Source organism: Chlorocebus sabaeus, chromosome 13, assembly GCF_047675955.1.
Source record: "Chlorocebus sabaeus isolate Y175 chromosome 13, mChlSab1.0.hap1, whole genome shotgun sequence".
NCBI lineage: Eukaryota > Metazoa > Chordata > Mammalia > Primates > Cercopithecidae > Chlorocebus > Chlorocebus sabaeus.
This window is the reverse complement of record NC_132916.1, coordinates 24,657,600-24,684,798: the sequence shown is the minus strand read 5'-3', so window position 1 is coordinate 24,684,798 and position 27,199 is coordinate 24,657,600. Positions and strand designations below refer to the sequence as shown.

At 38.4% G+C, this 27,199-nt stretch overlaps 1 protein-coding gene across 2 annotated transcripts in view; it reads left to right on the top strand.

Annotated features, from left to right (window-relative positions):
- The window catches only part of SIM1 (SIM bHLH transcription factor 1), a 75,022-nt gene that overhangs the window by 29,486 nt on the left and 18,337 nt on the right, over positions 1-27,199 (top strand). For both annotated transcript variants that reach the window (XM_008007493.3, XM_038001078.2), the window contains one exon: positions 14,582-14,750. In XM_008007493.3, coding sequence (XP_008005684.1) covers positions 14,582-14,750 — 169 coding nt within the window. The remainder of the gene's footprint in view (positions 1-14,581; positions 14,751-27,199) is intronic.

Sequence of the window (27,199 nt, the reverse complement as noted above, 5' to 3'; positions counted from 1 at the left end):
AGTGACTCAGCCAATACAATATAGCTAGTGAGTGCTCCAGCGAGCATACCAAGCCAGGGCCTGGACTCCAGCATCCACCTGATTTCCTCTTTGGCATGTTTTCTTTAAGTGGATAATGCTGTTTTAGGGTGAACCATATGAAATTGTCACTTCTATACATTAAAACAGTTCAATATTGGCAATTTTATATGATTCCACCTAATAGTTACATAGTCATTTATGATATTTTGCCAATATTTTGCATGGTCTATGGACAGTTTACCCCCTTTTTTAATATGGGGTCTCCACAAGGTGACTCGGTTTCTTCAGAGTTTGGGTATATTTGGAACCTACTCAATTGCCAGTCAATATCCTGAGCCCATCTCTTCTTCACTAATGTTAGCATCAACAGTCATGATGTTTTCACAAAACAACAATTGACATATCACCCACAGAACATTATTTTATTTAGAACATTTAATATTTTACCAGGATTCAAATGGGAGCTGCTGTCTTTACTAGAAGAATATTTTTTCTTTGATTGATTGCTAAATGGATAGGGCCTGTGAATGGATCCTTTTTTCCCCCCGCCCCAGGGATTTCTTGTTCAAACAGAATTTGTTGTATCCACATCAGTAAAGCCGTGCTAATATGGGCTGCCGGCCAGATTGTAGAAATAGCCTCATTATATTGAACTGGATATCATAATGGTACCCATTAAGGTGGGATTCTCTCTGTGTTTGTGCTTTTAAACCCAAGTCCCTTGCCACTTTTTACATCTCTCCAAGAATAGCAACATTCTCTGGTAAAATGCAATCTTAGAATGTGCTGTCTCTCACCTCTTCCTACTGAAAACCATTAACAAAAGTAGAATCCTTGGTTCCCAGCATTCTTACGGGTTTGCAGCTGCTCTTCAGTCATTCATTTTACTCTCGTGCTTGTAATGACTATAATGTGTTCTTGTGACTGAACCAGGAGCTTCACTTGTTTCAATACCTCCCATTAATTGATATTGGTGTCCAAACAAGTGACAGTCAAAGAGCTGCTTGTTATCAGATCAAACCAAACGCATCACAGAGTTTTTCATTTTAATTTTGGTAAACCATTAAGAGACTAATAGTATTGGAAGGCACAGCATTTATATTCACTGTTGAAATCTTACCACAGTCCTGGCATAGTGAAGTATCTGTTGTGTTGGATTTGGATAACGGACCCTTGCAGGGTTACAGCTCAGGAATGCTAGAAGAATGAAGCCCACAAAGGGGAGGGCAGAGTGAGTGTCAATTTCATTCCTCCAATTAGAGCAGGTAAAGAAATAGCAATGTGCAGGATAGCATTTTATTGTGAAGGCTAATTGAAAACCGGGAGGAAAATATTTAGAGACGTTACATGGCACTTTACAGTCTAATCTCTTTTCTATTTGTGTCTCTTCTTGGTTGACTCAATAGGACCTTCATTATAAACAAATTTCTATCATTAGAATCAGCTTAATCTCTGCTGCTATAATTAAGGTAATGGTAAGAAATGTTTTAGAGTGTAGTCCTCTCTATGACAAGCTGAGGATTATTCATGCATTCACTCAGCAAATATTTCCCCAGTGCCTACTGTGTGCCAGGCCCTGGTAGGGCTACAGTGTGGCTGAAAGAGACAAAGTCCCTACCCTCATGGAATGTAAGTTTTTAAATATATATATATATATAGTATACATTATATATATATAATAAATGTGTGTGTGTGTGAGAGAGAGAGAGAAAGAGAGAGAGAGAGAGAGAGAGAGAGAGAGTCTTGATCTGTTGCTCAGGCTGCAGTGCAGTGGCAAGATCATGGTTCACTGCACCTTGACCTCCCAGGCTCAAACGATCCTCCCATGGCCTCAGCCTCTGCAGTAGCTGGGATGGCATGCATATGCTACCACACCTGGATAATTTGAGCATAAATTTTAATATACTTATAAAATAATTATAAAGAAATAAAAAATGTCACATAATATCAGAAAGTGATAGGAGAAAAATTAAGCAGGACAAAGAGGTGGGAATGGACAGAAAGGCTTCTCTAAAGACTCATAAATGAAGGGAGGGGCCAGCCATGTGGAGTCTTACAGGGAGAGTATTCCCAACAGAAGGAAGTGAATGCAAAGGCCCTGAGGTAGAAACCTGCTTGGCATGTTGAGGAACAGAGAAGGTCACTGTGGTGGCCACCAAGTAAGAGAGGGGGAAGAATGGAAGGAAATGATGCTAGAAAAATAGGCAGGGCCAGATCGTGTTGGATCTTGAAGGTTTTGGGAAGCCGTTGGAGAATTCTGCACACGGGCGTGACATGATCTGATTGTATATGAAAAGATCATTCTGACTAGTTTGGAGAATAGGCTTTTGGGAGTATGGGTGGTGGAGACAGAGAATACAATTGAGAAATAATTGTAATTGCCATGGTGAGGGAAGACGATGGCTTGAAACATGGGGTAGTGGTGAGGGGTCAGATTTGGCATACATTTTGAAGGTAGGCCCAGTGGGATTTGCAGATAGATTGGATATGGGATGTGAGAAGATGAAAGGGGTCAAGAACAACACCTAGATTTTTATCCTCAGCAACTTGGGTAAATGGTGGGAAGGAACAGTTTAGCAGGCAGAGGCGGCAACCAGGGTTGTGTGTGGACAACATGTTTAGCTTTGAGATGCCCATCATTCATCAGAGTGGAAATGTCACATAAGCACTTGAACCTGGGGGTCTGTGGAGTTGGGAGGTCTGGGCTAGATATTGGGGGTAAACAGTGTATGGAATTTAAAGTCAGCAGAGTGGATGAGATACCCAGAGAGTATGTGTTAATAGAGAAGAGAAGCATCCTGAAGACTAAACCCTGCGGCTCTGCAATGTTTTGTGGTCTGCAGAAATAAGAGGCACTCAAAAGGAGGTTAAGAGGAAACGGGCAGTTGGGAGTAGGGGTGGGAGTACTTCATTGAAAGATATCCAGTGAGGTATGCCTTGGGGAAAGTGTGAAGCTTGAATTTTGTCCTTGGAACCCTCCCTTTTCAGTGGTTTCTTATCTTCTCTGTGGTCTCCTTTCATCTGATTCCTTTCATTTAAAACAATAACAACAACAACTCAGATAACAACTGCTTTAGTTCTCAAAGTATGGCCCCTGATTGCAGCATCAGTACCGTCTAGTGGCTTGTTAAAAATGCACATCATTGGGCTCAACTGCAGACCTACAAATGAGAAACTCTAAGGGAAACAGCCCAGCAAGCTGTTTCTGAGACGTGTTAACACACTCTTCAGGTGCTTCTGAGGCGTGCTGAAGTTTTAGAACTACTGCTTTCAGGAAAGTAGTTGATAAACTAAACAATAAATGATAACAAATGAGGCATACACTATTATCTCTCTCTCTCTTTTTTAGAGATAGGGTGTTACTCTGTCACCCAGGCTGGAGTGCAGTGGCATGATCATGGCTCACTGCAGCCTCAAAATGCTGGACTCAAGCAATCCTCCTGCCTCAACCTCTCATGTAGCTAGGATTACAGATGTGCACCACTATGCCTGGCTAATTGTTTTTTATCTTTTGTAGAGATGGGGTCTTGCTATGTTGTCCAGGCTGTTCTTGAACTCCCGACCTCAAGCAGTCCTCCCACTTTGGCCAATGAATGAGTCATCACTCATCCTGCCCTACTATTATCTCTTTCTGGGCCATCAGCTTAAGACAAATAGATTAAAATATGAATAAATGAATTTTAAGCATCAGCTATTAGACCACTATTGAGACATCTTCATCATGGCCAGGGAACTTTCTCAAGCCCTATAAATCATAAAAACTGGCTGCTGCTGCCTATTCTGTCTTTGGTAATGGGCTCTGTTGATAACTATGTATTCTGTAGAGTAGTATGCAAGTTCTCTGACTTCAGGTATAGAGACAATGAAAATGTTGGTATTTTAGTGGGCAATCTGAAATCCCTAGCAACTACTCAGAACTTATTTTGTTTAAATGCAACTTATCTACCAGGCAATTTAAAATAATGTCTGAATACTGAAGCACAGAATAATACTAATAATAATGGTAGGACATTTGTTGAATTGTGGATTTTTATTCATAAAATAAATCTCAAATTTATTTTAGTCATTTAAATAATAGAGTTTGATGTATATTTAGCCAAGCATTACAGTAGTAAGGGCTTTAAGGAGATTAGAAATAAATGAATCCAATTAAAGAACATGTCTATGAGATTTGATATGTCATAGGTATGAATGAACTGTTTGCACAGCAACTGTAAAGAAACCATTAATGATTAACTATCTAGAAGAGGTTTAATCAAGAATAAATGTTATAGGACATATTTTAAAATATTTAAGTTAAACAAATGAAGATTTGTGCATTTGAAAACATTGCATCATGCCATCATTTTTTGTGGTGTCGTTTTCTGGGGAGTTCAGAATCTGAGGCTCTACTTTTCTATAGTCTACAGAAATGCCAGTGTCTTTGTGTTGTACAGAAAAGGGCAGAGCTTCCAACCTGCTGTGAGGTTTGGCCTTATGGGGTCTCCCCATGTGAGATCCTGTGGGGAATTTGGAGACTCTGTGGCCTTGGGTATGGGGTCTAAATTTCCCAGTGTCGTGGAAAATTGTTTTATGATTACAGGTAACTTTTTTTGTTCCTGGAGTTTGTGTGGAGCTGAAAACAGGAGGTGTGCTCTTTTAACCCCTCCACCAGAGGATAATTTTAGGGTTTAGGAATCAGTTTTGCTAAGAACTAGGTAGGAAAGCTGTTTCTGTGATAATAGAACCTCAACCAAATGTAAGATGTTCAGTAATGGGATCTTCCATTACTTATCTTTTTTAGGTATTGGAAGACTTCTAAAGGGGAGGTTCACTTGAAAGACATTAGCTTAATAAATGACAGTGAAGGGTCTGGTGAGGGGGATGGACACAGAGGGTGGGGAGGTGGGAAATAATGGAAAAGAGGGGGCCAGAATAACATATGTGTATTTTATTTCCTAGTTTTTGAAAACAAAAGAAGTAATACAAATGTGATTGATATTAATATGATATTAATATTACTTTTTCTTTATATTTGATTCTTTTCTAGAAGTGGGCTACAATTAGGGGTTTAGATTGTGGAAGAAGAGACTGACAATTTTAAATATATGCCTCATTTGAAAGAGGCAGCATATTTTGTGTTTATTCAGATCTAACTTTTAAAGACCAACACCCTCTTCCAGCCTCCAAGAAAATAAGAAACAGAAAAAATATAAGGTCAATAGAATGTAGAACTTCAACCTGAAGGATTCACAAATATATTTAAACCTTGGTAGCTAAATATGGAATGAATTTCTGAGCAGAATAAAGTTCCTTAGAACAAAAAATGTGGCCCCCACATTAGGGTTTACTTCATTTGAACAATGACAAATGTACCATTTATAAGCCACATGAAACTAAATTGTTTTAAGAAAGTTCATGACAATACTTTATTTTTTTTTCAATTGTGGTAATAATTTAGATTATATTATCCTAAGAATGAAACAGAAAGTCATATAGCTCACATGAAAGCCTTCAGAGACAGAAGATAATTCTGTAAGGTAGGAAGGGTGGAAAACAGATCAGAAAGTGAGTGAAACATGCAGGCACTGAGACAGCATGTGGATATTTTAAAATTACAGATGGCATACCTGAGGAGCTGAACCTTGAGGAAAAGGAATTTACTAATGCTTTCTCTTTTGTGATTTAATATACACAAAGAAGAAATTCTGGAAATGTAAAGAAAGTTTTAATATGAAATGAAAAGTACCTGAAATTTGTCTCAATTAGTATTTTTTTAAAAGAAATATTTTTCTGATTGTAAAAGTCATACATACTAGAGAAAAAATTAGGGTAATGCGGAGATGTTTAAAGAGAAGATGAAAGATATCTTTAATCCATTTTCGAATATCAACTAAATATTTTAGTTTATTATCTCTCAATATGCAAATAGAGTACATGTCAAAGAGAGATAATTTTTTACTTTATTATGTATATTTTATGTCATTAGAGTAAAAATATTTAATAACTGCATAATATTTTATCACAAGGATATATCATAATTTAGTAATTCTATTATTGTTGGTTCTTCTTATTTCATTATTTATAATTAAACTTAAGAGATTATGCTGTGATAAACACACTTGTATATAGTTTTTTTTCTTTTTATTTTGAGACGGAGTCTCACTCTGTCCCTCAAGCTGGAGTGCAGTGGTGCACTCCGCTCACTGCAGTGCAGTGGTGCACTCGGCTCACCGCAATCTCTGCCTCTGGATTCAAGCGATTCTCCTGCCTCAGCCTCTCGAGTAGCTGGGACTACAGACATGTACCGCCATGCCGGGCTAATTTTTTGTATTTTTAGTAGAGATGGGGTTTCACCATGTTGACCAAGTTGTTCTCAAACTCCTGACCTCAAATGATCCACCCGCCTTGGCCTCCCAAAGTGCTGGGATGACAGGCATGAGCTACCGCGCCCCGTCCTGTATACAGATTCTTGATACTTACCTCTAATTATTTTTATAAGATATATTCCAAGTGGTGGAATTACCATAGTCCCCCCTTATCCACAGTTTTGCTTTCTGTGGTTTCAGTAATATGAGGTCAACTGTAGTCCAACAATAAGTGAGTGCAATACAATCAGATATTTTAAGAGAGAGGGAAAAAGAGCATGTTCACATACAATTACAGCATGCAGTTATAATTGTTCTAGTGTATTACCAATTATTATTGTGAATCTCTTATTATACCCTATTTTAAATTAAACTTTATTATAGGTATATAATAAAGTGTGTATGTTTTCCTATACATACCTTTCCTATAATGTTTGTATAGGGTTTGACACTATCCATGATTTCAGGCACCCACTAGGGGTCTTAGAATGTACTCCCTTGGATGAGGGGACACTAGTGTGCTGAATTTAAGGTATGAACATTCTTAAAACTCTTGATAAACACTACCAGTTTACTCTCTTACTAGTAGTATATAAGAATGTCCATTTATTTCACCTTATCTTCATTTGGATTTATTGTCGTTTAAAATTTTTTGCTAATTTGAAAGCAAAAATGGCACCCATTAGCTGCTTTAATTCATTTTACTCGTGAGGTTAAAACTTTACAAAATGTTTCTCAGCAATTTGTGCATTGTTCATATATTTTTTCTTATTTTTCTACTGCAGATATATTGTATTTATTGTTGATTTGCAGAAGTTATTTCTCTGGGTGTCTAAAACACTATCTTTCTAACTCCTTCAATACAATTGTAATAGTCCAAATATATACCTGAGGATGAAATTAATTTAAAATTCCAATTTGGCTAAGTATCACATATGCTGAGCTTGAATTATAATTTCATAAAATAAGTACATTTTATTAATGTACATAACAGTAAAACATGATTTGCTTTTTTTAAATTTAAGACCTTACAGAACTTCAGAATGATCATTATTCATTATAATCTAAGAATTTAAGAATCTCTCACATAAACTCACTTACTTAGTGGATATCTCTTTCTCATTTATGTAAAAATATTTACCAGTATTTGAATTCTTATTCATTTGGATTTGAGATGAACAGTTTATTAAGATAATTATTTTGTTAATCACTTGCAAGTGAGCATCTGTTCTATGTGAGATCCTGTCTAGACAGTAAATAAAGGCTGTTATAAGAAGGAATTTAGAAGGAGGTTATCAAGATATGAAGCCACCACACTGTAAGACAGAACATTAGAAATGCCAGATGAGTGGTTGAGGCAGTGAATGGTATAGGAACTCAGAGGAAGGAGCTGGGAGAAATCGCCGTGGTCTGGAGGGGTGAGGGAACAAATTTAGATGTAGTGTGATGGCAGATCTGGATTTAACTATATTTCCACTTGTTCCATGGGTTGGTATGAAGGTATTAAACAATCTCTGTTATGAGGCTGGTTGACTTTGCCACATCTTATCAATATTTCACAATTGTTTTTGCCTTACTTTTTGGTTGTTATTGTTTGCCTGTTGATTACACTCATGTCTTTCCATCTTGAAATTACAATGTGATAGCAAACTTTGTGTCTGAACCATTCCTTACCCTTGTGATGCCATCCACTCCATAGCATCTTGGATGAAACCTTCAAAGTGGAGAAGAAAGATGGTTTCTAGGTAGAGGCAATGTATGTTTATGTAAAACCAAAGACTTTGGGAAAACTATTAAAATCACCAGATCAAATGGAGAAAACTACAAGGAGCAAACATAAATCCACTTATTAGTATGAAACTATTACAATTTCCAAGGGTGCCTTAGCCTAATTTCCCAGCAGATTGTCTTAGTCTGTGAGCCCCTCGCAGTATTCCTTCTTGTCAGCTCTCTCTGCTGGGCTCCATGGGAGCTTGAAAATGAAACATAAAGTAGGTCTCTCTGCTGCGGAGGTTTACCCAGTGGCCAGGCGGTAACTCTGCCAGAATATAAAGAAGGTCATGCACTTCGTGTAACAGTGACTCTAGAATCCAATTAAAAAGTTTAGTGTAAGGCACAGTCATTCCCACCTAATCCGATCACGGTTTAATGCAATCCTCTGCTTATTTCAATCAGCGCCTTTGGAGCCAAATCAATTGTATGTCTTTGTTTCCACGTTTTCCTTGGTAATTTGATCACCTTCAGCTGTTTAAAAAAAAAAAAGCTCAATCGGGAAATCTGGCAACCTCTTTTAAGAATTGCCACATAACATAAAGCCAAGAAAGAAGCTCCAGATTGGCCAGCCAACTCCAAATTGACATGACAGAAGCAAAAATAAAGTTGTCTAAAATGAAAGTGGAATATGGTGGGGTGGAACAGAAAAGTTATTGCAAATAATCTTGAATCAACAAGAACTGATGAAATACTGTTCATTGCTTTCTCTGTACACTCATTCAAACTCACTTGAAATTGTAAATAGCTCCAAATTTCTTTATAAATTAGTTTGGCTACTGGTATTATGGAGGCTAGTCTCCCAGTTGAAATGATAGAAATAATGTGAATACATTTCTCTAAAACTGACAATGCAGTTTTTGTGGCAAAGACACCTTCTATTGGCTTTCCAAGGGTGTCACGCTGAGCTTCCCATATGGCATGTTGGCATTTGCCTCATGAGTGGTCACGGTGTATTGCTTAAGGGAAGGCTGAGGAAGCCCAAAGATACAAAAATGGCCCCATTTTCTCTATTGGAATTTGAGTTATTTCAAATATGTACATGACTATTATAAAGTTTAAAGTAGACTCAGATGGTTAATTCTGCAAATTGAATGATTTCTGACTGCCCGTAATGGAATAAGAGGATTACTTTGGTCTGTGCAAATATGGGTGAGATTGACAAGCTGCAAGTCCTAGTGATTGCAAATTTCCCATTTCAGATTGCTTTCAGAGCTGAGGCACCTGAAGATGTCTGGAGCTCTCTGGAAATCATTGAAGGAAGAAAAAAGTGTAAATTTTCCTCAGTAGCCTTTTGAAGGATATGTCAAATGCATGTGCTATAGTTCCTTTCCATATGCCAATCACGTCTGAGAGAACAGCATATACTGCCCTTGAGAAAGTTACCTCATGGAGCCCCAAACAGGGTCTGTGTGGCACTTTTCAAGAAAACTTTAGAAGGAGAGCAGTGCTGTCCTTCATTTAGAAAATTGGATAAGTCAAATTTCTTACCACACTGATTTAAGAGTCTAAGCTCTGTGCAGCTGAGTATTTTACTTTGTTCCACTCCATGAGGAAGCATTAAATATATGATTCTACTGAGCATGCATGTAACTTTGAGGACATATGCGATACCAGAAAGTGCCTCACGAAATGAAAGGAAGAGGGTAGGGCCAGACAATTTGTGTCTGGGTTAGGAGGAAGAAAATGGAGCTCATAATGTGATTTCCATCAGCATTTAGCCCTTTAAGCTATACAAGTGAAACGCTCAATTTAATAGAATTCTAAAAGTAAAACAAATGCTTTGTTCTTAGTGAATCTGCCATTCAGAGCTGCTCTTGGCAGCACATCAACCGTACTTGAAATGGCTTTAAGTGGGTATTTTTTATTGTGCTTTCCATCCTAGCACATCTTTTGAGCTGTTGGAGTTTTGAACAGAGAGGCAGGAAGGCCAAATTCCTCTCAGAGTGACTATGTTGCCATAAGGTCCCCATTTGCTGACTTAGCAATAAAGAATTTACCTTAAAAAGTATTCTGGCCATACTGCAATAGATTTTAGAGGCCAAAAAGTAACAGAGTAAATTAAAATGGTCTAGGATTGTATTAGTCTGTTTTCACACTGCTGATAGAGACATGCCCAAGACTGGGAAAAAAAAGAGGTTTAATTGGACTTACAGTCCCACATGCCTGGGGAGGCCTCAGAATCATGGCGGGAGGTAAAAGGAACTTCTTGCATGGCAGTGGCAAGAGAAAATGAGGAAAAAGCAAAAGCAGAAACCCCTGATCAACCCATCAGATCTTGTGAGACTTATTCACTATCACAAGAATAGCATGGGAAAGACTGGCCCCCAGGATTCAACTGGCCCCTGTGATTCAGTTACTTCCCCATGGGTCCCTGATATGCAATTCAAGTTGAGATTTGGGTGGGGACACAGCTAAACCATATCAGGGATAGAAAGGAATGAAATACAGCAAAAGGTTTTTATAATGAAATTTATTGTAATCATTACCAAAGTGAAACTATTGTTCTGGGGATAGCAGGTACCAAAACTTGTCACACAGTTTGGAAGGCAAGATATAATGCTATTTATTGAGCATTTACTATGTTCTAGGCACTGTGCTATGAGTTTTTCATAGAATATTTCATTTAAACTTCACCAAATCCAAGGCTAGTCATGGTGGCTCACCCCTGTAATCCCAGTACTTTGGGAGGCCAAGGCAAGTAGGATCACTTGAGCCTGGGAGTATGAGACCAACCTGGGCAACACAGAGAGATCTCGTGTTTATCAAAAATAAAAAAATAAAAAAATCAGTTGAGCATGGTGGTGCATGCCTATAGTCCCAGCTACTTGGGAGGCTGAGATGGGAGGATCACTTGAGCCAGGGAGGTTGAGGCTGCAGTGAGCCAAGATTGCACCACTGCACTCCAATTTGGGTGAGAGAGCAAGACCCTGTCTCAAACAAAACAAAACAGAACAAAATAAAAAAATTCACCTAATCCATATGAGTTACAAAAAAGAAATTGAGGCCTATACATAGAGGCAGAGGTTAGCTTAAACCACTGATCAACCTGCCATCATGGTCTTCCGTTACATTTTGGTGGATTATTTTTGTATTTTTGATGTGTACCAAAGCATTAATATTTGTATTAATTTATCAAGAGTATTTGTATAACTCTTCTTATGTTTTTAGAGTTTTCATGTGAATATGTGAAATTTTAAACTATGTCTTGGTTTTAAATGTTATTTAAACCTATTTAATTTGAAGTATTTCTGTTATTAGAAGCCATGCAAAAATTTTGGTAAGACTTTTTCAACAGTGAGATGCATACCCTGGGCGGGGGCGGGATCTGAAAGTGTGCAAGAGAAAAATAAATCCTTGCTTATTCCCTGCTTATAGCCATAAAACCCCTGGGCTGAGATGCAGCATTAGGAATGGGTTTACCAAGTTATTTGGCCAAACTTTCATGGGTGCACAATTCTTATTGTCTGTCTAGATCCTGTCCAGCAGAAACTAAATGTCTACTGGACTATTGTCCAATGAACGGAAGTGCATTTGACACAGGAAATGCCCAAGGTTGGAGGCTCTACCTCCTGTTAGAGTCCAGTTAACTTGGCTCACTGATGTCTAATGGCAGGTAGGTCAGAGGACTCATAGCCTATCTGAGTTTTTTCTCGTGCAGAAAGGATATTGGGTTGCAAGTTATTAGTGGTCACTGGGGAAAACAATCTTTCTTAGTTTCTTCCTTGTTATCGTCTTCCTCTTCCTTCTATGTGAAATACTGTGCAAATGGTCATTGGAATATAATAAAATATCTCTTAAATCTTGTCCTCTAGGGACTTAGAATCCACTGAGAAAGACAAGACATAATCACTTGAAAAGTAAGGCTAGAGGTGGAAAAGGATAGTTCTTGTTTCCTTCCCCACAATACTCAGGAACTGGCCCTGGTACCTTCTTCATGAGGGGTAGGAACTTAGTCCTTGTGTTCATTGATGTCTCCCTGTCCCCAGAACAGGGCCCCATGCAGAAAAGACACTCAGTAAATATGGATTGAATAAATAGCTTTAGCAGTCAGGAAGGGTTTCATAGAGGCAAGTGGGAGTTAAGAAGAGTTTTATACGTTAAGAAGAACCAAGAGAGTTTAAAGTCAATTCGGGGACAACTGTTTGAATGAAGTAAGGGGTAGATGAAGGAAAATTTTGAAATATTTTCAAAAAAACAAGTGGAAGCAGCATTTTGAAAGATATTCCATTTCTGACAGAGTGCTCAGAGTCTATATGGTCCTTAAAAGGAGTTGATTAGAGCTGAAAAGCAGACCAGCGATGGGATGGGACTTCCCAGGCCTTAAAGACAAATTGCAGGTTCACTTTCTAAATTTTTACTGTTTATGTAGAAGAACATTTTTTTTTAAAGAAAGCTTGCATTGAGTGGATAGATTATTTTATAGGAAGCCATTGTAATTTGCTGATGTACATCACTTCCCTGTGTTTTGTGGCAGTGATATTGTTGGAGCTGTTTTAGCTGGTTTCTATTCTTACTCACTTAAGAGACTGCTTGTCTGAATTATATTTTATCCATTTTAAATTGACAAGTAAAAAATGTATATCTGTGATGTACAACATGATGTTTTGATGTATGTATACATTGTGGAAAATCTAAATCAAACTAACATGTGCATTACCTCACATACTCATCATTATGTCTGTGTGTGTGTGTGTGTGTGTGTTTGTGTGGTGAAAATACTTTAAATCTACTCTATTAGCAATTTTCAAGTACTGAATTATACCTTTGCTTTTGCCTGATCTTGCTATAGAAGAACCAATAGGGACAAAGAAAAGAAGATAACTGAATATTTGCTGATCCATGGAATGTGCTGGTCACTTTTACATATATGATTTTATTAATTTATTGGGTTTTAGGCTGGGTGCAGTGGCCTATGCCTGTGATCCCAGCACTTTGGGAGGCCAAGGTGGGTGGATCACCTGAGGTCAGAAGTTCGAGACCAGTCTGGCCAACATGGCAAAACCCTGTCTCTACTAAAAATACAAAAATTAGCCAGGCATTGTGGTGGCTGCCTGTAATCCCAGCTACTCGGGGGGCTGAGGCAAGAAAATCGCTTGAACCCAGGAGGTGGAGTCTGCAGTGAACTGAGATTGTGCCACTGCACTCCAGCCTGGGTGACAGAGTGAGACTCTGTCTTAAAAAAAAAAAAATTATCAGGTTTTATATGCTTCTCAATCCAAAGACAATTCAAAATGCATGTAAAGAATTTTAAAAGGCAAACCCATTAGAGAATCAGAGAAAGTGAAAAATAAGAAAAATAAGAGAAGCCAGTGGAGTGTGTTGTACAAAATGCATGGCATGAGGACTTTGTACACTTGCTAGAAGTGATTACAAATCAGACTCAGGGCTTGGGGACTTTTGACTTTTAGTGCAAAGAGGGAAACTTGATGAGCTATATGATTTACAGTTTCATGAGATCAAAATAAATCAACTACCCAGGGGCAGCCCAGTGAGTTCCGGAACCTGAGAGAAAATTCTCCCATGAGTCTTCATAAAGAAGACTCTCTAAAACATTTTATTTTGGCTGTCAGTGGAAAGGGTTAATGTCCTCTTATGAAAACTGAGGAGTCCAGTGAGATTCACTGCTGTCTAGAACCCAGCAGAGGATGTATCTATGGGCAGGCCAAGGCTGTCATCTTCAGCCCCTAGATATCTCAAGTATACCTTTGTAATGAGCTTCCTAAGATAAGTTTCATACCGCAGTCTGCAGTTATTATGTATGTTTATTTGTTTACTGTTTCTTCTCCCCAGTGTATTATAATCCACACAAGGGCAGGGTTTATAGGTATCTTATTTATTCTTACATCCTTATGTAGCACAAAGTCTGGTGTGTATTAGGAACTCAATAAATATTTATTGAATAAAGGAAGGAATGGAAAAAATGGTGGTAAAATGTACCTAAAGTAACTGAATTAACCTGTTGAGAGGAATTTTTAACTATTTATAATCCTGCTTAAACTAGTTAGCTAACTTTAAGAATGCTTTGAATGTTTACCAGAATGATTGATCTTAGAACAGCTGACAGTAGACATTCTCCTTATATTGGTGGTAGACATGCTACCAATAATCTGGTAGCATCAGATGACCACCCCACATAAGAAACCTGTAGAGTAGGTTGTTTAATTCATATCTCATCAAAGAGCTCACAGAAGTTCAGAAAATATGAATTATGTGCTTATTTTCCACTTAACTAATAAAAATAATGAGAAATACATTATTATCAGCACACTAGTTAAATATTAGGCCTTGCAGAATAATCCAGGTGCTTGTGGAAGTTAGTTATAGGGCTAACTTTTGCTTGCCTTCTTTTCAAATATGGATTACTATCATTCCTGATGAGAGTATGCATGAATCCATTTCCTATGGTGGCTGATTAAGGGCTTTGTCCTTCCACCCTGCAGAGACACAGAATACAAAGGGCTGCAGCTCTCCCTGGATCAGATCTCAGTCTCCAAACCAGTCTTCTCCTATACCAGCAGCTCCACCCCCACCATGACTGACAACAGAAAGGGGGCCAAATCCCGGCTCTCCAGCTCAAAGTCAAAATCCAGGACTTCCCCATACCCTCAGGTAAGTGCATTGCTGTTTTGCAACTTTCTTTTGGTGACGTGGTTTGAACTTGAAGTTGAGAAAGTATTAAAACTGTTTGGAATGAATTATCTAGTTTTAATAACTAAAACTTCTGTAAATCTGGGAGGTTCTCTAAACTATCTGCCTCCTTCTAAAATAACTGCTAGTAAAAATTTGAAAATTTGAAAATTTGTGGTTTACTGCATTAATATAAAGGTCACGAGAGTCTGGTTGTTGTCAGAACTATAACTTCTTTGTGATTTTGAGGAGATTGATCCTGAATTTCCCTCCCACCCAGTGAGTGACCAGAATGATGTAGCCAGCAAAATAAAATACAGGAAACAAGAGCTCGATGTAGAAAAATAAATCTTGGGACAGGAACTAAAGAAGAAGAAAATTAAAAGGGGAAGGCAAAGGAACAAGGATGCATGTTCCCATGCAATTTGAACACAGACTGGCTCTCTACTAGAATGAATGAAACAAAGAGGGTCTTCCAGATGGCCGGAATGGTAGGAAAAGCAAATTCTTCTTATCTTTGCAAGGTGGAGAGAAGATGAGACCCTGAGAGGTATTCCAGAAACATTGCAAGGTACAAATAGGATTCCTGGTTCTTGGAAGAAAAAAAAATTATTTTTCTGTTCAGTCACAGACATAGAAACTAGACTATGTCAAGGTGTGTACACAGCTCTCCTGGCCTGAAGGAAGTAGGACAGGACTGAGAATTACCCATTCCCAATATCCTGTGGCCACCTCACCTCCATCCTTTTCTTTTCATAGTATCATGTCAAACCTCCTGCAGTTCACTAGAGTAGCTCGGGAAATACTTCCTGGGCTAGTATAAAACCAAAATGGAGGCTGGGCATGGTGGCTTATGCCTATAATCCCAGCACTTTGGGAGGTTGAAGTGGGGGATCACTTGAGGTCAGGAGTTCAAGACCAGCCTAGCCAACATGGTGAAACCCCGACTCTGCTAAAAATACAAAAATTAGCAAGGCGTGGTGGCATGTGCCTGTAGTCCCAGCTACTCAGGAGGCTGAGATTGGAGAATGGCTTGAACCTGGGTGACAAATGTTGCAGTGAGCCGAGATCGCTCCATTGCACTCCAGGATGGGTGATGGTGAGACTCCATCTCAAAAAAACAAAAACAAAACCAAACTGATTTCTGAGTCACTTATTCATCAAGTTGAGCTTTGTCATTTATTTTAAAATATATTTTGTAAGTAAAAATGACAATCCAGTAGGTATAGAAACTATTGTTTTCTTATTTGTCAGAGTTATGTTATTCTGTTGATATCTATAAGTGTATACTATTTGAGAAAATGTTGTTCACTGAACCAGTGGTCACTAAGAGGCTGCCATTTGCTAGATTATTTTAGTGGCTTGGTGTATGAAGATGGGCACAACATGGTCTCTGCCTCTAAGAGACTTAACGTCACATGGTTTGAAGTCTTCCACAGAAGATCATGTTTCTTTACGCTGGCAAAAGAAAAGAGAGTAGGTGTGTGATGCCCAGATGTTTTTCAGTGTACAACTTCCATTATAAGTACTGAGCACTTAATTTATAAAATATACATTTTAGTCAAAGTCACTGTAGAGAAGAAGCTGCTTTTTTTTTTTTTTTGTGAGATGGAGTCTTGCTCCATTGCCCAGATTGGAGTGCGGTGGTACGATCTTAGCTCACTGTAACCTCCGCCTCCTGGGTTCAAGCGATTCTTCTGCCTCAGCTTCCCAAGTAGCTGGGATTACAGGCACCCGCTACCACGCCAGGCTAATTTTTGTATTTTTAGTAGAGATGGGGTTTCACCATGCTGGCCAGGCTGGTCTCGAACTCCCGATCTCAGGCAATCTACTCACCTAGGCCTCCCAAAGTGCTGGGATTACAGAGGTGAGCCACCATACTCAGCTAGGAGCTGTTTATTTTTCTGGAACATCTAATGAGAAGATTTTCTTATTGCTCTCTTGTACCTTGGGAAGAGAGTTTTATGGTTTCTTTTTACTGCTTGGAAAGATGGATTATGGCTTTGGGTAGTTCTCTCCTTTAATATGTAGATGTGTTGGACACATAGATGAAAGAGGAATTTAAATTAGGAGGTACTAAGTAGAAGGAGTTTGTCCATTGTTATATAGAAATTAAGCCACAAAAATAAAATCTCCCTATTGGACCCCCAAATCCTCAGTGTCCAGTCTATGTTTTCTTTCATGCTCAGCTCTTAACATCTAACATTTCTATTAGTTCACTCTAACAGGATACTAAATGTTTTAACTACCATTAGATTACCCTTTCCATGGGGTAAGGGTAGGCGGAAAGGAGTTAACTGGAAAGTTATACACGTTCTATGATTTAAAGAAAAGGAACACAGATGAGTAGAAAGTAGAAAATTTTCTTATTTATTTATTTATTTATTTATTTATTTTTGGAGACAGGGTCTCAGTCTTTTGCCCAGGCTGGAGTCCAGTGGTAAGATCCTAGCTCACTGCAGCCTCGAACTCCTAAACTCAAGCAATACTTCCCTGTAGTGCTAGCTTTCTAAGTAGCTGGTACTACAGGCACACAACAATGTGCCCCATTAATTTTACAATTTTTAAATATTTTTTGTAGACATGGGAGTCTCACTTTGTTGCCCAGGCTGGTCTTGAACTCCTGGCTTCAAGCCATCCTCCTGCCTCAGCCTCCCAAAGTGCCCATTTTTCATTTTTTCTCTCCAAAATTGTTCTTTCTTCTAGAAATGTTCTATGAAATGCACATGCACACACTTATGTCCACATAGGATTTATCTTGAAGTTTGTGTATTTGTTATTGTGGTTAATACTTATATAAACTAGTCCTTAGAATTTCAACCATATGTCTCACTTGAAATTGCACAGTCATAAATTAAGTTTACTTAAGATTTATGTGCCTAGTTAAGGTTATTCTTTAATTGTGTTTAGATAATCACGGTACTAAATCAATCATTGACTGAGTTCCTCCTGCGTGGGTTGTTGATAACCAAAGATCAGAATTGGAACATGCTATCCTTGCTAGTATAGACAGACAAGAAAGCAGGCATTTACAGTGAATTGTCATAGGCTGAGAGTTTCCTCTGGGGCACACTGGAAAATTATGGTGTCCAGGGCAAACTCATCACCGTTTCTGTTGGAAGAGGCAACTTAGAAGTCCTCCATCTTGGATTTTAAATTCTCAGAATTTTTAAAAATTAGCTTCTCAAAAATCTTATCTGGTCCAAATTGTTTGTATATTGTTAAGGAATAATTCACTTTTAATTTTCATGCATCATTGCTATTACATGTCTTTGACTTAGCAGATGCTAGCTGAATACCTGCATTAAAAAGATACTTCTCTGGTCATCATGATAGTTGGGAATTAGGGGTTGGATTAAAAAGTGCTAGACTATAAAGAAGTGGTAAAAGAAATATCCTTAAGTTTTGCAGTACAGATGAAGTCATAAATTATATACTAGAATAAGTATTGTCTAGGAGATGGTATATACAAAGGACATTGCAGGTGGTATGAACAATATGGACTCTAGCCTCGCTGAGGAAGGTGTTGTGGGAGACCTGGCGTCAAGGATAGAACTCAGGCATATGGGCCTAAGGGAAAGGAGAGGAGACTTCAGCAAGCCTAGGATTATGAAGAAATGCAGGAATAAATTGTTAATGTGATTGGGTCTGAGGGTGGAGTGGAGGAGGGTTGGTGTCTTTTAATGAGAACAAAGAAGTGATATGTTTAGAAATATAGACTGGTACCAACTATATGCTAGGCCAAAGAGTTTAGAGTTTGTTTTTTGGAGAACTAGTAAAGGTTTTGAACAGGAAATGAGAGGATTAATGTGATTGAAGCAAGGAAAACTATTTAGGGGACTAATTTTAATAGTCTGACGTGAGTCTATTAACATCTAAACTAAAGTTCTCTCCTGAAATAAAAGGGACTGTAGAGGAAGAATGGATAAAATGTTTTATCCTTTGTTGCTTGTACCTTTTCTTGTCATAAATATATTCTGATCATTCATTATGGATTTAGTTGGAAATTATACTTTTAAAGCTTACTTTTAGTAGTTATTGACACACATATTAGATTCTCCTTTTTGTATTAATAGCTGCAAAATAAATTCCTTTTTTAGTGACTGAATGATAAAACTTTGAATTGTATTTAATTTTAAATATTTCTGTCAATTTTTTCAAAAATAAGGTGACAGTTTTTTCTGTTATTTATGTATTTACATATTTTTGGCATGCAAATTCACATTAAAATTTTCAAGAGGCAGTTTCCAGAGCAAAAGCAAAATTGGACTCATAGGGTAATGTCTTGTGCCTCTTTAGCTACTTATGTAAATGGTGATTTAATGATTCTATCACTATTATTCATTAGGCTTTTTGCTCTGACTAGTATGTATCAGGCATATCTAGATTTCTAACAGATACCTAACAAACGGCAGTAATACTGCTTTTTGGAATTATGTAGGCACCCTTATATAAATATTCAAGACATGCACAAATTGTAATTTGCTACCACTGTAAGAATTAAAGAAAGAGGAGAGAAACATGCAGGGTGGCTTGCCAGTCAACAAGGACAGGTTTATTTTAGAAAATGAACCTCAGAGGGACTTCTGGCTGAGTTAGGTCAGAGCCACACTCTCTTACAGACTAAGAGTTTTTAAGGGTTCAGGGTGGGAGAGTTTGTTAGAGGCTGGGACTGCTTCTGTGTCTCTTTGTTGTGCTTATCTGGGAGGGAGGGTTGTGTGTCTGTTCCCATACATCTTCATGCAGCTGCAGACATCCTCTGGAGCTGGCTTTTAGCTTCCTTATGTTAGTGAACCTGAAGGAAAAGGAATGTGCTTATTAAGGCCCACCTTTTTACTGGGCCCCATTGTATGAGGGTAAAGTTTGGCAGTTACCCAAGAGACTTCCCCACCACCTCCCTCTGTGCCCGAGCTGTCTTATCTTATTTTACTGTCTGCTCTTTCTGTCTGCTTGTAGTTAGAAAAGAAGTGATTTCCTTGAAATGCATGAGGCTAGAAAGGGAGCTGGAAGTTAAAGTGGTGGTGTTTGTCCAAGATGATGGTGCTACTGCTCTGTCAACCACCACTCAGTTTGTCTCCATTAATAGATGAAACTTTAGGTCCCTTTCTGGTATGAGATACCTTTAGGAATGATGTTAGACTTGATTATATTATGACCACTTAATGAATGACTCAGTTACCTTTGTACCTCAAGGTATTACTGGGGACAGGAGAGGTCAAAATAAAATTGTTTTGAATGGTTTTAGAAAAATTGTAAGAAATATTACAGTTAATTTCCAAAGATTCTGCCCATAGCTACTGTGCTGCTGTATGGTGGCAATCTTACCATTATGACAGTTGTATTTTATTGTTATGATATTTGTTATGCTTATGAAAATAGTAATGTATTTTTCAGAGTTCTGTTGAATCAGAAATACTGAGTTTATATAATTTATTTCAAAGACTTTATCTGCTAGACGTTGCTACAATATTTTCTGTCTATTTTAATAAAACTAGCTATAGCTACATTAACACCAGTTGGAGGTTATCTTGCCATGGTTTAGTCATGCCAATCATGAATAAATTGCCTCCTCATTCCAGAGTTTCCTTTTAAACTTCTCACTGGCATGTTTATAGTTACATTTATTACAGACAGTGCGTGCCATCCTGTTTTATTACATCATCCTGCCCTCCTCTTGCCTTTTCCCTAGTCAGTAATAACCAATACACTATATAATTCAGTAATAACAGTGCATACAGAAGACTGTATGCTTCTGAAATCTGAAAGTATTTAATCACTTGCTACTGATACATTGTAACACTTGCAGATTTTATTCTACATCTGTTACCTTAAATAATCCCACAGAAATCTCTTAATTTTCATTGCCAGCAATCTGGCTTCCTTTTGGTGAAGGTAGAAACTCTTCCTTTGCAAAGGTTTTCTCTGGTCTCAAAAATATACTAGTGACTACTATGCTGAGAGACTGACTTTTTAAGTCACAGATATCAGAAGGGTCAATAATTTCTTAAGCATAGTTATCCCTTTATACATAGCACTTTGATCACTATTGGTATAGATATTCCTTCATTTCATGTTTTCTATGTAACACCCAAACATGTAATCCTGGACCACTAAAAACAAAAATTTTTAATGCATATTGCCAGAAAAATTCAGGTTATTTTCATAGAAAGTCTTATATTAGATAGGTGCATTTGTATTTCCTGTCTGTGGATAAATTTGAGACTAGTCTTCTTCTCCTGTTGAAATTTTAGGAGATAATTAGAGTAGACCTTTATAATCTTTTTAGATGGTTTTCATAAATGAATCTCAGATTCACATTTTAGAAAACATTTTACTTAGTGGGGTGAAGCCTCTGTAGTTTGGTTTTTACTAACTCTTGCATTTAGTTAAGTACTATGATGTGCAGTAAAGTAATACAGGTGAACTCTTAAGAGACTAAGGTCTAGTTGGGCAGGCAAAGCTAACCTGTTAGAGAGGAATTATAAGATGTTGTTGATCATAGGGCCTCAAGGCCACAATTTCTGCCCTTTTATTCTCTTGGCATATGACTGAGGCAAGGGGCAGACAGTGGTGTCCAGGGACTGTTGGCTTCTGCCCATCCATCCCTTTTCCCAAACAGGGTTTCTCCATGTTTGCTTTATGAAATCACATTCTGTTCACACTATTCCCCATTAATTAACTTCCTTATACCCCCAAATTTATTTGTCACTATCCTGTTTTTCTAAACGGGGTCTCAGGAGGAACCAGCATGCTTTTCTTCAAATAGGTTATAGTGAAGTCTGCTATAAAGGACACACAATCTTGCTCAGTGAATATGCATGGTAAAGGAGCACAGAGAAAGGGAACATTTTAGGAGACAGTGCAGAATGGTGAAGAGGTGGAAGGGAACTAACAGTAGAGATAGGCAAAAGTGGTTGTTTCCAATGCAGTTTATTTAATAGAGAACTTCTTTGGCCTTCACCTTGCTTTGGAGCACAACAGTATAAAATAGATATTTATGGTAGATAAAGTAGGTACATGGAATCAGATATAGGATTGTATACCTTTTTTGTTAGTTTACTTAAGTGGGTATATATGTTAGGTATAATATTTTATTGATGTTTGCTATCATAACATCATAATATACACTGACACATGGCATTTAGAATGCATTCCCGATACTGAGAATTTAAAGATGACACATCTCACAAAAATTAAGTAAATGGATGGCTAGATTTAGTCACATTAGTTTTCTAAGTAAGGCGGCAGGAGTTATTGAATAAGAAAAGACCAATAAGAAGAAAAAATGAGAAAAAGTGGCATAAATGAAGAAGGTGAAGTTAGACCTAGCAACAATGACATGGTAAAAGGAAGAAATTTTGGGGCAGTAAAGGTAAGGTTCATGAGGACAGAAGATGTTGCCCTTAGTAACCAAATTGCCTTGGCCACCTAGAAGTCCTTAGCAGATATTGAGTGAGTGCATGAGTGAATGGATGGATGATTCCCACTGAGGTGATGGGGTAGATGGAGAAAGAAGCAGGAGAGTGATGAGACATGTTAAGTCCTGAGGATACCATCCTCACCCCAGAAAGCAGATTCAATGGGCAAGATTAAAATGTAAACATTGTTTAAACACATGTAATATGTAATGAGATAAAGGAATGTGATGGTGTCAGTGTGGTATATGTGGTGGTGGTGGTATGTGTTGGGAGTTGACCTGTCTTTCCAGCAATGATCTGGAGGCAGGAGTTGGAAGCAGATAGTGAGAGAACCAATATCCCCTAGGCTTAGAGAGCTCACATGTTAAGGGGAGTTATCAGCAGGATTGGGTTTATCCCTGTTTACAAGATTTGCAGAGGGGCTGCAAGATGACAGTTAATAAACTCCTGTTGTACTTGGGTGCCCCTTCAAGGACCAGACTCCTCATGCTCACTCTGAATACCCTGCTGTGATTTTCTTTCTTTCTCTCTTTCTCTCTCTCTTTCTCTCTTTCTTTCTTTCTCTTTCTTTCTTTCTTTCTTTCTTTCTTTCTTTCTTTCTTTCTTTCTTTCTTTCTTTCTTTCTTTCTTTCTTTCTTTCGCTCTTTCTCTCTTTCTCTCTTTCTTCTTTCTTTCTTTCTTTCTTTTTCTTTCTTTCTCTCTTTCTTTCTCTCTCTCTCTTTCTTTCTTTTTCTTTCTTTCTATCTCTCTCTTTCTTTCTTTCTCTCTCACTTTCTCCTTCCTTCCCTCCCTCCCTCCCTCCCTTCCTTCCTTCCTTCCTTCCTCTTTCTCTCCCTTCCTCCCTTCCTCCCTCCCTCCCTCCCTCCCTCCCTCCCTCCCTCCCTCCCTCCCTCCCTTCCTTCCTTCCTTCCTTCCTTCCTTCCTTCCTTCCTTTCTTTCTGACAGAGTCTCGCTCTGTCGCCCAGGCTGGAGTGCAGTGGCACTGTCTTGGCTCACTGTAACCTCCACCTCCAGGGTTCCGGCGATTCTCCTGCCTCAGCCTCTCTAGTAGCTGGGATTACAGGCACCCACCACTACGGCCGGCTAATTTTTGTATTTTTAGTAGAGACGGGTTTCCCCATGTTAGCCAGGCTGGTCTTGAACTCCTGACCTCAGGTGACTACCCACCTTGGCCTCCCAAAGTGCTGGGATAACAGGCGCAAGTCACCATACCCAGCCCAAGCTGTGATTTTCTATGCTTTCGCCCATTTGATCTTCTTCCCCTCATTGCCCCTGTCCTGGGAGGTCCCTCAGCCTGGATGATTGTAACAGCATCTTAATTTTCTCCCTATTTTGGAAAATTTTCCTCCCCAGTCTGCCACGTCTCCCAGACCATGATCAGAGATCACTGCCCTAGCTGTTCCTCAAGGTCATTTATAATTGGGCCCTAAATAACCTTCCTCACATTCTCTCTTGTTGGTCCCCTACCTGAACTTTGTGATCTAGGCAGACCGGTCTACTCACTGTTTGATGAATGCCTTGTCTTTTTCTGCCCCCATGCTTGTGCCTATGCATTTATTTCTGCATGCATTGCCCCTATTTTTCAAAATTCTGCTTAAGGTCCAGATTGAGAACCACCTCTTTCGTTTTTTTTTTTTTTGTTTTTTTTTTGTTTTTTTTTTTTTTGAGACGGAGTATCGCTCTGTCGCCCAGGCTGGAGTGCAGTGGCCCGATCTCAGCTCACTGCAAGCTCCGCCTCCCGGGTTTACGCCATTCTCCTGCCTCAGCCTCCCGAGTAGCTGGGACTACAGGTGCCTGACACCTCGCCCGGCTAGTTTTTTGTATTTTTTTTAGTAGAGACGGGGTTTCACCATGTTAGCCAGGATGGTCTCGATCTCCTGACCTCGTGATCCACCGGTCTCGGCCTCCCAAAGTGCTGGGATTACAGGCTTGAGCCACCGCGCCCGGCCGAGAACCACCTCTTTCATAAAATATTGCTGAGTTATATTTCTCCTTTGGACCCCTATTTAGAATAATCTGCCTTCTACTGCCTTCTAGACATGTCATATCTCCTCTCTTGGCCTATAATCTCTTTGAAAGTAATGACACGTCTTTTTCATATCCACCTCCCTCCCCCTCCATTCCCCAGCATCCACATATTTACTCACTAAATGGTAATAGAATGAATGAATAAATAAATAAATTTTAAAAGTATGGGGACACTTTGTTAATTGTCTGTGGAGATATTAAAAACCCCAAGAGGAAGGGAACATACTGCTACTAAGAAATTTATAACCTCTGTAAAGAGACAAAACAACCTAGGGATGGTCTGCAAATGCCACATCCTGTAATAAAAATCAAACACCTAAGTGCTGAGGAGGAATTAGATGTGGTGGAATCTAAGGGTTCTTTTGAGAGTAAAACTTTGAACAAGCACTCTCTGTCTCATACTCCAGGGACAGAGAACCATCCATTTCCAGTCCTGAGCTGGGCTTTCTAGTCTTCTTGTCCTCACTGTCATCTCCAGTACAAAATGGAAATATGTGACAGCTGATATTTACTTTGTGTGTGTGTTTTGATAATAAAATACTTGCATTGGCAGTTGAGTGACTGTGTAGGAAATGCCATTTGACCCTATATTCCATCTCAGTTACCCGTGTTTATGGGCTTAGCCCTAGTTCCAGGGCTCAGTTCTCATGATAACTAGTCACTTTCTAGATTACATTCTTATTATTATTCTACTAGTTTATGTACACTTTTTGTTCTACATCTTTAATAGTGTTGTGCTTATGAAACATAGATTTTCTCCACAATAAAGGGAAAGTATCTCAAACTATTTTCTGTTTGTTTGGCTTGGTTTTTGATCTTATGGACACAAAAGGCCTTGTGAGGGTCATGTTCCTTCATAATGTTTCTTAACTCTTGTCCCCTCCTCACTGTCTTTGCCTGGTTCCAGGCTCTCTGGAACAGGACATCACATTTAGAGGACCTAATCTGCCTCTTTATTGTTCTTTTGGTCTCTGATCATTCCTGCCGGGGTAAGATTCCTGAAATATGATTTTCATTATGCCTTACCTTGTCTGCTTAAATACCTACAGAGTCACCTCACTGGTTATAGTATGACATCCAATCTTGACAGTCTGGCCCATTGCCTGCCTCACTCTACCCACTTCAGTCCACCTGCCAACCCCCGCCCCCTTGTCAGCACTCCACTCTAGCTAGAGTCTGTTAACTCTGTGTGAGGATAACTTGCTTCTCAAATCCTATCCACCCATCAAAGCACAGCTGCAGCTCCGCCTCTCATCCCCACAGATTCCTGGATATAAGTCATAATTTATGTTCAACATGTCACTATTCCATAGTGTAGCATGGTTTGGATCTGGGGAACAGTTAGTTTCCAAAAAGAAATCAGGTAGTGGGTGGAGCAACTGTGCTAAATCAAATCGGAAGCCTCTGCTTCTGGCTTAATGGAAGTGAAACTGCAATTTGTGATTCTGCTCCCCAGCTGAAAAGAAGAGAAGAGCAGAATGGCTGAATCTACTATCAAAATGTATCTAGGGAAATTTATTTTAACAAAATCTATGGAATAAAGTATTATTAAAACTAAACAGTAAATTTAAAGAGAGCAATGCCTCATTTGACAGTTTATGGTGGCATTTGACCCTTCTAGAGTTAATGAAGTTGAATTTGAGTATCTTTAGCTAAGAAATGTAGATTTCTTTAATTCTTCCTTCTTTCACAGATTTTTAGGAAACCGCCTTAGTGTATTACAGGGCATTGAATTGCTTTGTTTTTCTGTAAGGTCAAGGTTCTGATGCAGAATATACATTTTTCTCAAGCTCATGCAGAATGTTTTCCAGATAGTCATATGTTAGTCCACAAATCAAGTCTTAATAAATTCAAGAAGGTTGGCCTTATATCAAGTATAATATACACTGACTACAGTGGTATGAAACTAAAATAAGTAACAGGAGAAAAATTGAAAAAATTGCAATTTCATGGAAATTAACAAACTCCTGAACAACCAGTGGGTCAGAGAATAAATAAAAAAGGAAATAAAAAATATCTTGAGATGAATGAAAATGGGAACACAACGTATAAAAATGTCTGGGTTGCAGCAAAAGCAGTTTTAATAGGAAAGTGTATAAACACTTACATTAAGAAAAAAACAAAGATCTCATATAACCCAACTATACACCTAAAGGAACTATAAGGTAAAGAACAAACTAGACCCAAGTTTAGCAGAAGGAAGGAATTAATAAAGATTGGAGCAGGAATAAATGAAATAGAGAATGGAAAACAATAGAAAAAATCAACAGAAGTAAAAGTTAGTTTTTTGAGAAGATCAACATAATTGACAAATCTTTAGCTAGACTAACCTAAAAAAAAATGACAGGGGACACAAATAAAAAAATTATAAATGGAAGAGGAAATATAATTGATACTACAGAAATATCAAGGATTATAAGAGACCCCTATGAACAATTATATGCTAACAAATTGGATAACTTACTCTTCTGGATACATTTCCAGAACGTACAGCCTACCAAGACTGAATCATTAAGGCATAGAAAATCTGAACACATCAATAATGTGTAAGGAAATTAAATCAATCATCAAATTCCTCCTAACAAAGAAAAGTCTAATATCAGATGACTTCACTGGTGAATTCTACCAAACACTTAAAGAATTAATGCCAATCTTTCTCAAATTCTTCCAAAAAATTGAAGAAGAAGGAACATTTCCAAACTCATTTTACAAAGCCAACAATGCCCTGATACTGAAGCCAAAAAGGACACCACAAGAAAAGAAAATAACATGTCAGTATCCCTGGTGAATACAGACACCCAAATTCTCAACAAATTACTAGCAAACAAAATTGAACAACATGTTGAAAGGATCATACACCATGATCAAGTGGGATTTATCCCTGGGATGCAAGGTTGGTTCCATCCACAAATCAATACATGTTATATACCACATTAACTGAATGAAAGATAAAAATCATGTGATCATCTTAATAGATGCAGAAAA